This window comes from Impatiens glandulifera, unplaced genomic scaffold (genome assembly GCF_907164915.1).
Source record: "Impatiens glandulifera unplaced genomic scaffold, dImpGla2.1, whole genome shotgun sequence".
Classification (NCBI taxonomy): Eukaryota; Viridiplantae; Streptophyta; class Magnoliopsida; order Ericales; family Balsaminaceae; genus Impatiens; species Impatiens glandulifera.
This window is the reverse complement of record NW_025919726.1, coordinates 22,178-34,225: the sequence shown is the minus strand read 5'-3', so window position 1 is coordinate 34,225 and position 12,048 is coordinate 22,178. Positions and strand designations below refer to the sequence as shown.

The 12,048-nt window shown below is 26.9% G+C and overlaps 1 protein-coding gene across 1 annotated transcript; it reads left to right on the top strand.

Moving 5' to 3' along the window:
* Nucleotides 1–5,142: 5,142 nt before the first annotated feature.
* LOC124918409 lies at nt 5,143–11,341 on the top strand. Its single transcript, XM_047458571.1, has 10 exons — nt 5,143–5,512; nt 5,638–5,897; nt 6,006–6,240; nt 6,352–6,521; nt 7,430–7,572; nt 7,693–7,870; nt 8,261–8,834; nt 9,703–9,815; nt 10,373–10,616; nt 10,924–11,341. Exons 2-10 carry the CDS (start codon nt 5,707–5,709, stop codon nt 11,167–11,169), a joined length of 2,094 nt encoding a protein of 697 aa, XP_047314527.1. The 5' UTR covers nt 5,143–5,512; nt 5,638–5,706; the 3' UTR covers nt 11,170–11,341.
* The last annotated feature ends 707 nt before the right edge of the window (nt 11,342–12,048 follow it).

The following is a 12,048-nucleotide window of genomic DNA, read 5'->3' as shown; positions in this document are numbered from 1 at the left end:
ATATATTATATATATATATAATATAACTAATGATGCTTAATTTAAAATGTTGGAGGTGAAAAATACACTCTCTCCATAATTATCTACAAATCAAGTCATTTCTCTTTTCTAATTTAATTATATTAATTATTTTCTATCTCTTAATATATATATACATTTATTTCATAATATATATATATATATATATATATATATTTCTCTTCCATAATATAATTATTAGTTTCCTCATTTTATATGAGTTTCCCTCTTCTATAATAATTATATTTTCATAATTACTAATTTATCTATAATATATTTCCTAATTAATTTGAGTTTTTATTTTCTCTCTCATTATATATATATATATATATATAATTAATTAATTTATTTTTTATTTTATCACTTTTTCATTTATATATTAGTCTTCATATTTATTAAATTAATTTTTTTTAAATAGTTAAAATATATTTATTTATTTTCTCCTCATATTTATTATATATATATATATATATATATATATAATTTATCTCTCATAATTAATTTGTGTGTTTTATCTCTTTTTTGTATATATAATATATTATGACGAAAATAAATATATTATTTTTTCCTCATAATTACTAATTTCTCTTTCTTTCCGTTTTTATATTATATATATATATATTATATATATATATATATATATATATATATAATATAACTAATAATGTTTAATTTAAAATGTTGGAGGTGAAAAACACGCTCTCTCCACAATCATCCACAAATCAAGTCATTTCTCTTTCCTAATTTAATTATATTAATTATTTTCTCTCTCTTAATATATATATACATTTATTTCATAATATATATATATATATATATTTCTCTTCCGTAATATAATTATTAGTTTCCTCATTTTATAGAGTTTCTTTCTCCTATCATAATTATATTTCCATAATTATTAATTTATCTATAATAAATTTCCTAATTAATTTCAGTTTTTATTTTCTCTCTCATTATATATATATATATAATTAATTAATTTCTTATAGCTAATAATTAATTTATTTTTTATTTTATCACTTTTTCATTTATATATTAAGTTTCCTTACTAAGATGAAAAGTCTTTTTTTAAATAATTAGTCTTCATATTTATTAAATTAATTTTTTTGAAATAGTTAAAATATATATATTTATTTTCTCCTCATATTTATTATATATATATATATATATATATATATATATAATTTATCTCTCATAATTAATTTGTGTATTTTATCTTTCTTTTTTTGTATATATAATATATTATGACGAAAATAAATATAGAGTTACATCCACGCTCTCACCACAGTTCATAGGCTTATTATATTTTTTTAACATTTTATAATTGTTTCTCTCTTATCATAATTATCATAATTATTAATTTATTTTTACTAATTCATTTTTATTTTATTTTACTAATTTCTCTTTCCTAATTATTATTTTATTTTAACATAAAAAACGTTCAATTTAATAAATGAAAAATTAGAAATAAATAAGAGAAAAACGTTAAATTTAATAAATGATAAATTAATGAGAATTAAATATAAATGAGAAAAATAATATAAATATTTGTGAACTTTTCTTTTCTCTCACATGTCCTTTTTTTATTTTTCCGTTTCTCACTTATTTACTTTTTCTTTACTTAGAATTTTGTACGTGGGAGACACTATCATGCACTAAATGAGAGCTTCAACGTTGAGGATTTTGAACTGGAGTGGATGAATTTTAAAGACAATTTCACTCTCCTCTACCTGTGGTAAACTTTCTATTCTTTTTCTTTTTCAAAAAAATAAACAACATATATCTTACGAACCCTAAACTATTTATCTTTTAGGAATGCAATGCTAACTGGATGATGGTCTCATTGGCCTTTTGTGTTAAATCTAACTTATGATCATTGCCAATTTCGAACTAGAGCAATGATCATAAGTTAGATTTAACACAAAAGGCCAATGAGACCATCATCCAGTTAGCATTGCATCCCTTTAAATGTAAAAGATAAATAGGGTTCGTAAGATATATGTTGTTTATTTTTTTGAAAAAGAAAAAGAATAGAAAGTTAAGAGGAGAGTGAAATTGTCTTTAAAATTCATCCGCTCCAGTTCGAAATCCTCAACGTTGAAGCTCTCATTCAGTGTCTGCAGGTAGAAGATCGCTCTCATTCAGTGTCTGCAGGTAGAAGATCGCTCATTTAGTGCTTTAGTGCATGATAGCGTCTCGCACGTCCAAAATTCTAAGTAAAAAAAATGAATAAGTGTGAAACGGAAAAGTAAAAAAAGTACATGTGAGAGAAAGAAAAGTTCACAAATATTTATATTGTTTTTTTCTTATTTATATTTAATTCTCATTAATTTATCATTTATTAAATTTAACATTTTTCTCTTATTTATTTCTAATCTTTCATTTATTAAATTGAACGTTTTTTATGTTAAAATAAAATAATAAAAATAATAATTAGGAAAGAGAAATTAGTAAAATAAAATAAAAATGAATTAGTAAAAATAAATTAATAATTATGATAATTATGATAAAGAGAAACAATTATAAAATGTTAAAAAAATATAATAAGCCTATGTGAACTGTGGTGAAAGCGTGGATTTAACCCTATATTTATTTTCGTCATAATATATTATATATACAAAAAAAAAAAGAGATAAAATACACAAATTAATTATGAGAGATAAATTATAAATATATATATATATATATACATAATAAATATGAGGAGAAAATAAATATATATATTTTAATTATTTAAAAAAAAATTAATTTAATAAATATGAAGACTAATAATTAAAAAAAAGACTTTTTATCTTAGTAAGGAAACTTAATATATAAATGAAAAAGTGATAAAATAAAAAATAAATTAATTATATATATAATGAGAGAGAAAATAAAAACTGAAAATAATTAGGAAATATATTATATAAATGAAAAAGTGATAAAATAAAAAATAAATTAAATATTAGCTATAAGAAATTAATTAATTATATATATATAATGAGAGAGAAAATAAAAACTGAAATTAATTAAGAAATATATTATAGATAAATTAATAATTATGGAAATATAATTATGATAGTTGAGAAAATCTCATATAAAATGAGGAAACTAATAATTATATTACATAATTATATTACGGAAGAGAAATATATATATATATATATATTATGAAATAAATGTATATATATTAAGAGAGAGAAAATAATTAACATAATTAAATTAGGAAAGAGAAATGACTTGATTCGTAAGATATATGCTGTTTATTTTTTTGAAAAAAAAAAAAAAAATAGAAAGTTTACCACAGTTAGAGGAGAGTTAAATTGTCTTTAAAATTCATCCGCTTCAGTTCGAAATCCTTAACGTTGAAGCTCTCATCCACCGTCTCTAGATAGCTCATTTAGTGCATGATAGTGTCTCGCACTTCTAAAATTCTAAGTAAAAAAATGAATAAGTGAGAAACAGAAAAGTTAAAAAAGGACAAGTGGGAGAAAGAAAATTTCACAAATATTTATATTGTTTTTTTCTTATTTATATTTAATTCTCATTAATTTATCATTTATTAAATTTAACGTTTTTATTTATTTATTTCTAATCTTTCATTTATTAAATTAAACGTTTTTTATGTTAAAATAAAATAATAAAAATAATAATTAGGAAAAAGAAATTAGTAAAATAAAATAAAAATGAATTAGTAAAAATAAATTAATAATTATGATAATTATGATAAGAGAGAAACAATTATAAAATGTTAAAAAAATATAATAAGCCTATGTGAACTGTGGTGAGAGCGTGTAACCCTATATTTATTTTCGTCATAATATATTATATATACAAAAAAAGAAGATAAAATACACAAATTAATTATGAGAGATAAATTATATATATATATATATATATATATATATATATATATATATATATATATATATATATATATATATATATATAATAAATATGAGGAGAAAATAAATATATAATTTTTAACCATTTTAAAAAAAATTAATTTAATAAATATGAAGACTAATAATTAAAAAAAAGACTTTTCATCTTAGTAGGAAAACTTTAATATATAAATGAAAATGTGATAAAATAAAAAATAAATAAATTATTAGCTATGAGAAATTAATTAATTATATATATATAATGAGAGAGAAAATAAAAACTGAAATTAATTAGGAAATATATTATAGATAAATTAATAATTATGGAAATATAATTATGATAGGAAAGAGAAGCTCATATAAAGTGAGGAAACTAATAATTATATTACGGAAGAGAAATATATATATATATATTATGAAATAAATGTATATATATATTAAGAGAGAAAATAATTAATATAATTAAATTAGGAAATAGAAATGACTTGATTTGTGGATGATTGTGGAGAGAGCGTGTTTTCCACCTCCAACATTTTAAATTAAGGATCATTAGTTATATATAGATAAGAATAAAACAAATTAACAAAGTAATAATATTGATCTTTGGAACCATCCAATTGTTCCGGTTTGTATTTAATATTTTTTAATAGTTTTGTTTATTATGTGTTATTTAAAAAAATATAATTTATTATATAATTAATTATTTTTAAAAATAATATTATACTATTTTAAATTATAAATAAAAATAAGGGAAAGAGTATTGTTGTATAAAAGAGAAAAAAATATATATTAAAAAAATGATTTTTTTATTATTATAATAATTTTTTATAAATAATTAATTTAATAAATATATGTATATATAATTATTAAATAAAAAATTTGAAAGATAAATTAAAAAAAAGTTTGAGAAGGAGTAAAAAAAATATTTTAAGAAAAATGATGTAGAAAAAAATTATAAGTTTAAACTAAAAAGTGAGAGAAAAAATCACATTTATACTTAAATATAATATATATATATTTTTAATTAATTTATTAGTTAAAATAACTGTTATCAAATTATTATACAAAAACTCATCATCTAAACTTATAAGTTGAATCAAACACACTATTATATTTTATCTTTATTATAAAATATAAATATTTTGAATGAAAATATCATATAATTAAAGTTTAGGTCTCATTTTAATATTCAGGACGGGATATGACCGCCGACTGGTACAGTTAACCGTCTTTTTATGAGTGACGTCAACAGTGCTTAACTTGGGCTGATAGCTTTAACTGCGGCCTCCATTGTGCAAATCTTACTCTCTCCTTTCTTGTTCTTTGCGCAAATCATTCTTTGTGACATAAATCGATTCAAGTTTCTTTTACATCCGGATACATCCATCCAATTTGATTCAACTCTATCCTCAGGGATCTTACCGAAACAAAAAAACTTTATCTTCTTGGACTGTTGATAGATAAAGTCAGACCATCATCGTCTTCTTTGCTGCTTGATTTTTTCACCTCTAAATTGATGTCTAGCTTTCTCTTGGAATATTCTAATTAAGGTCACCTGATGGGTATTCGAGAGGTTCCTGTTATCCGACTCAACAAGTAAAATTGAGCTTTGATGGAATGAACATTCGCAGGTAAATTTTGTAATCCTTTGAAGTCGATTTATTAGTATCTATTGAATATTGGGTGAAAGACTTATAGCAAGAAGTAGCTACCATATCCATTGCTTCTGTTGACTGTGAATGTTTCAAACGTGTAGGATTTTTGATGATTAAACAAGCTGGTCTGCTTCCAAAGTTAGGTTGAAAGAGAGAAAATAAATAAACAGATGACTACGGTGAGCAAAGCGAGGAATGTTCTCGAGGGTTTGGTTAGAGAAGGATCATTTAAATGGTTGATTAAGAACCGGACTCCATTCGATGAGGATTTTGAAGAAATGGGAGAGTCTTCATCATCAGGAAGGAGTTGGGTGTCTGAGCTTTCACCTCTAGCCAATGTAGTTGTTCGTAGATGTTCAAAGTAAGTTGATGCAGGACATGCAATAGAATCATAAGTGCAGCTTATATAAGTTTACTATTGCTGGATCTACTTATTTTTTAATTGCAAATGTTTGCATAAATTATGCAGAATCATGGGCATGTCTACTAGTGAACTTCAGGATAACTTCAATGCAGATGCTTCTGATTCTATTAAGCATCCTCAGTGCTATGCAAGAAATTTGTTGGAGTATATTAGTTTTAGAGCTCTTGCTTTGTCCACACAAGTAATTGGTTATCTTGAAGACAAGAAGTTCCGACGGTTGACTTTTTATATGATGCTTGCATGGGAAGTGCCAGCTGCTTCCAGCCAACCCTTTACAAATGTAGGTCATCTACTTGTGAGATATTGATAGTTTCTTTCTTCTTTCTGCATCGTAAGCTTTAATGTAAATAGCTATTTGCTCCTTTTCCGATTCAAGTGAGTTATATTTCAGGTGGATGATGATTTAGCTGTGGGTATGGATGCTTTTTGTCGAATTGCATCAGCAGTGCCTATCATTGCTGATGTGGTCACAAGTGGTAATCTTTTTGAGGTGCTTGCATCTTCTTCGGGTGGTCGCCTTCAATTTTCAGTCTATGAGAAATATCTTAACGGATTAAAAAGGTGGGCATGTAGCTGTATCTTTCAATTCATTTTCACATTTTGGGGTGAGGGCCTATAATTATTTTCAGCCTTGTGAGGAATTTATTTACTTAAGTAGTATTTGTTTTTACCTCTCTAGTGGAGAATGTGGTGTACAAAATCCTGAGAGAATGAATACTTCTTGTAGTTTCTTTTATGGTTTGCCAAAACATAACGAAACAATTAAATATAAAGATTCTTATCAGTCAAAACTTAAAAGTTTTAAATAATTCTGAGGTAGATAAACTTTACAATATAAACTTTACAACCATCTTACCAATGCATCTGGAGTAGAACAGGTTATACCAGAAGGCTGGTTTTGAAACATACAGTGTATTGAAAACTTATGAAGTAGCAATCCTGACTTCTTGTACCATTTTCACACTTTTCTCTTAACAAAGATTTAGTAATTGAACATACTACTCATTGGTCCCATTTGGAGCTACAAAAGTTTTGGATGAAGAAACGTATCTGGATGAGATTATGTTTGAATACTAAACTTAGATAAATATATATTCAAAAATTTATGTGTTGTTTCTCACCTGATCCAAATGGGGCCATTGATAATGATAATTTATCTTAAATTTTTCCTACTTATTCCGAATCTATTACTCATAACACTCAGGGAATTGGTAATTTAATGCCCAAGATGACTTGTTCAACATCTTATGTGTATTATTTCTCATGAAAAACTCATGCCTGTGTGATACAAGTATTAGACTCTATACACATCTTCTTTATATTTCATGCAACCATATCAGACAAGATCCCCAAGGTTTTCTAGAGAATTTGACTTCACTGTGTGAACATTCAATTTTAATGCTATTCAAAACTTAAAAATTCGGACAAATAGGAATCACACATAATTTCCCTTGAATTTTATTTTGTAGGGCAATTAGAAAATTCAAATCCAATTCAGAGTCATCACTTCTTTCAAACTTAAGATCAGATAGAGCAGAGAAAATCATGGAGGTGGATGGAACAGTTACGAGCCAACCAGTTCTTGAACACATTGGAATTTCAGCATGGCCTGGTGTGTGCAACTGATCTCTGCTTATTTCAAATTTTGTTAATAAAAATAATATGGCTCTGGAAATAAATAAATAGAAAATTATTTCTGCATTAATCTATGTGTGTTATTTATGCATTGCAGGGCGATTGATTCTTACTGATCATGCCCTCTATTTTGAGGCCCTCCTTGTTGTATCTTATGATAATGCCAAGAGATATGATTTATCTGATGATCTAAAGCAGGTAGTTAAGCCTGAACTTACTGGACCCTTGGGAACTAGATTATTTGATAAGGCCGTCTTCTACAAGTCACTTTCCTTGTAAGGAACCAACTCATCTCTTTCTGATTGTTGTCTTCTTAAATTTAGGCATTGTTTGATGAGGATCCAAATAACCCCTTATCCAATCATGAATCAAATTATCAACTACAATATCCTTCTTCTAAAATATTAAATATCCTTGGTTCTTAATTTCTTCAAAGGGCATTCTTGTCTTTTCACCTACAATTCAAAGGGCATATAGGATCGATCAATCATACACGTGAACAAAAAAAACAATTATCTCAATCACTTATCAAACATTTAAAAAAAAGAGAAAAGAATCCAATATTTTTTTGTAAACATCCTTCCTCAAACCTTCTCTTAGATTTCTTTATGGATACAAGAAAAAGGTTCATTTTTTTCTATCTTGATTTTTATGAGCTTGTGCAGAGGCGAACCAGTTATTATGGAATTCCCGGAACTAAAAGGCCACAGTCGGCGTGATTACTGGCTAGCTATTATAAAAGAAATACTATATGCCCACAGGTTTATAAAAAAATTCCGGATCACTGGAATTGAACGTGATGAATCACTTCTGAAGGCTACTCTAGGAATTTTACGGCTGCAAGCTCTTAGAGACTTGAGTAATGTGAGTCCAGTTTGTTGTGAAACGCTTCTTTTGTTCAATCTCTGTGATCAACTTCCAGGCGGAGATGTAATACTGGAGACACTTGCAAACATGTCATCGTCCAGGGAATTAGAACAAAAACATGGTTCAAAATCCAGAGGGATGTACTCTATTTCAGCTTTAACCATGGCTTCCAATTTGGGTTTTGTATTTGGAACAAGTCCTCCCATTAATGAGGGTAGGCTTGCTGTGGGCGATATCTCTGTAGGAGAAACGACTGCACTGGAGAGAGCCATTAAAGAATCAAGAAGGAACCATAAGAAGGTAGTTATGGCACAAGCATCTGTTGATGGGGTCAAAGTCGAAGGCATTGATACCAATTTGGCAGTAATGAAGGTATTTCTGTTATGATCTTTATTCATAATTTATTTTTATTTGATCATTATCTTTTAATCACTTGCTTTATAGAATGATTTAAGTTCAGTTTAAGACTTTGGGTGGTCATATTATATTTTATTGTTATTTTTTGGGATTGAAAAATGGGACAACGGATTAAGTATGTAGCCCGCAAACACACTTAACCATTTAACCAGGCGCAGAACTTGCCGTTTGACGGGCTCAAACCATGAATTTAGGGTTAGTATCCACCTCTTATTGCCGCTAGGCTAGAAAAGGGATATATTTTATTGCTATTACTCTATTTGAAAATTGTGTTTATGGTTATACTGTTATATTATGTTTTTATTTTATAAAATATGTAAAAACTAGGTAATTTATAAGTGTACTAATATAACAAAAAATAAAATAAAAACATAACAAAAGAAGAGAATGAAAATGGAATCATAGAATGGCAACGGTGACCAGTGAGAAATGTGTATGGTTAAAATGTAAGGGTTATATGGATTTTAATCCATTTCATTTAAGAATATGGCTCGGATTTAAATGAATAACCCAATCCATAATAATTATTGATTAGATTTAAATAGTCCATTTCATACTATTTATGGATTGGATTGAGCAAAATTGATTGGACTATTTTCTTTTACTTACCAAAAAAAAAAACATTTGCTCACCCTGTAGCCTATACTTCTTGCCATCCTCCTTCCCTCCATCCGAATCGATCCTGAAAACTCAAAAAGAAAAGGGAAAATAAAAATGCATATTGTAAATATAGGCAAATGTGACTTCACAACAATTTTACCCCATATTGTAATAGTTTCTCAAATTTGCATGTTATTTATGATTTCTTTCTGGGTTTCTGCAGGAGTTACTTTCGCCTTTGGTTGTAATATGGCAGTGGCTTGTTTCTCTTGCATATTGGGAAGACCCTATGAAATCTTCAGTTTTTTGCTTAATATGCTCTTTTGTCATACTCAGGTAAGTGGGTTTTCAGTCTGTAGAGAAAACATGTGGTCTCTGTTACATTTAGAGCTTGTTTGATGTAGGTTTTTTAAAAATATCCATTTTTATTAGAAAAAACTTGTTTGATAAAAAAGTAGATTATTTGGTTTAAATGGCTAAACTATCATTTATATTTAATATTTAAAATGTTATATAAAATAATATATATAGGGTAATTTGGTATTTTAAGGGATGAATCGAATGATTTGATTGAGGAGGGATAATGGGTTATTTGTATTAAATCAAAATAACTCTTCATCCAAACAAATAAAACAAGGCCTTATTGTTTCCATATCTGTATTTGGACTTGTTCCCAGTTACATAAAAATTTGGAAACTAAATTTATTTAGAGATAGGTTAAAAAATTTGTTCTTGCATTCGCATCTGTAATAATTGAATCATTTGCCAGTTTGCATTTGAAATGGATCTGGTCCTGTTATAACAGTTGAGCCCATCAATTATGTGCTAAAATGTCTTTTACATCTTCCAATTGTCTCCAGTAAATGCTTAAAATCTTGGACCGTATTTTTCAGGGGATGGATTTGCAATGCCATTGCATCAACTTTGGTATTTTTGGTGGTGTTCATGGCACTCTCAAGGTGTTTTAATAACAAAGGGATGGTTGATGAGCTCAAGGTAAGTGTGCCACCAGTAATGAATGCAGTCGAGCAGCTTTTGGGAGTCCAGAATGTGATTACTCAAGCTGAAGAGATAATACAAGATGGAAACATTGTTCTTCTGAAACTCCGTGGACTGCTTATGTCGGTTTCCCCTCAGGTGCCACTTTTAGTTCTTCACTAATTTATTCTTGAAAAGTCAAAATCTCGTTTTGCTTCATATGAACTTTAAAAATAGCTCAAATTTCTTTTTGACGTCATTTTTAGTTAACTCTATTATATAGGATAACCAACAAATTAGTTTAGGAAGTACTTTGAACATTTTTTTTTAAATTAGAGGAAGTAGTACAAGCCAGACACAAGTTGAGTAAGTAAAACGAGCCTTTTATGCTAGTTCTGGAAACAAAATGACCTCTCGTTTTTTCCTTTTAATTCTCTGTTACTGATCTGAAGGGTATAATGTTCAGGCAAGCCAAAAGTTCTCTTTTGCTCTTTTGACGATGGCTTTGATTCTGGCTATATTACCAATCAAGTTTATTGTAGTCTTCACTTTTCTTGGTGCATTTACGTCATATTCTCCTTGGAGAAAAGATAGCAGTGATCGATGGATTAGGCGGATGAGAGAATGGTGGTTCAGCATACCTGCAGCTCCTGTTGTCTTGGTTAAAGAGAAAAGGAAGCCAAAAAGAGGAAGTGAAGTCCACATGGAGTGATCAAACCAGACCATGTTCTATGATGTATTGATTGAACAAAAGATAGATTAGTTATGTATATATAAATGACTAATACTATATCACCATGACTTCTTAGGTTTGATTCTTTGATTGAACTGAAGGGTCATGATTGTGGGTTCTTGTATTGGGCTCTGTGATATTTATTGAAGTATCCCCAAACTAGTTGACATTAAAATTAAAAATATGGAAAAGAATGACGTAAGCACTATATATTGAAAATTCAGATTCTATTTCATTTCTGCTAGCTTTATATATTCCTGTGTACTGTATCATTTATACTAACTAATATTTCCTTTAGCATTAGGCCCATTGTAATATGTATATCATTGTTCTTTAAGAACTCTCATTTATACTAACTAATATTTTGTGTTTTTTGGCTAGGATATTCCTCATACTTTGAAAAACAATAATAAGTATTAGTTTCATTTAACAAATAAAATGTAAATATATATTAATGTGAAAATTGTTTTATTTGATAATGTATATAAATAAATTACTTGATTGGAATTAATTTGTATATTAGAATAGTTGGAATTACACATTTAATATTTTAATATAGAAAGTTATTCTCAAATATGATATTTAATGTATTTTAATTAATTAAATTTATACATTAAATTGTATGCTTAAATAATTTTTATGATGACACGAAGTAAAATAAATTATGGTTTATGTAATTTATTTTTATTTTTTTTAATGTAGGATGCTAGCATGACCTTAAAATCATGTCACTCACTTCAACTTAAGTCGTTCTAAGTGAGAATCGAACTGTGATCTTTGGTCTCTTAAGAACAACTTTTGTCACTTAGCTACTATAATAGGTCTATGGTCTATGTAATTTATATTTATACAAATAAC

What these genes read in the sequence shown, in the direction of transcription:
- LOC124918409 (XM_047458571.1), top strand. Translation starts at nt 5,707, where the DNA reads ATGACTACGGTGAGCAAAGCGAGGAATGTTCTCGAGGGTTTGGTTAGA. An exon ending in GTTGTTCGTAGATGTTCAAA is followed by an intron (nt 5,898 to 6,005) that starts GTAAGTTGATGC and finishes TAAATTATGCAG; the next exon opens with AATCATGGGCATGTCTACTA. An exon ending in TTCTACAAGTCACTTTCCTT is followed by an intron (nt 7,871 to 8,260) that starts GTAAGGAACCAA and finishes GAGCTTGTGCAG; the next exon opens with AGGCGAACCAGTTATTATGG.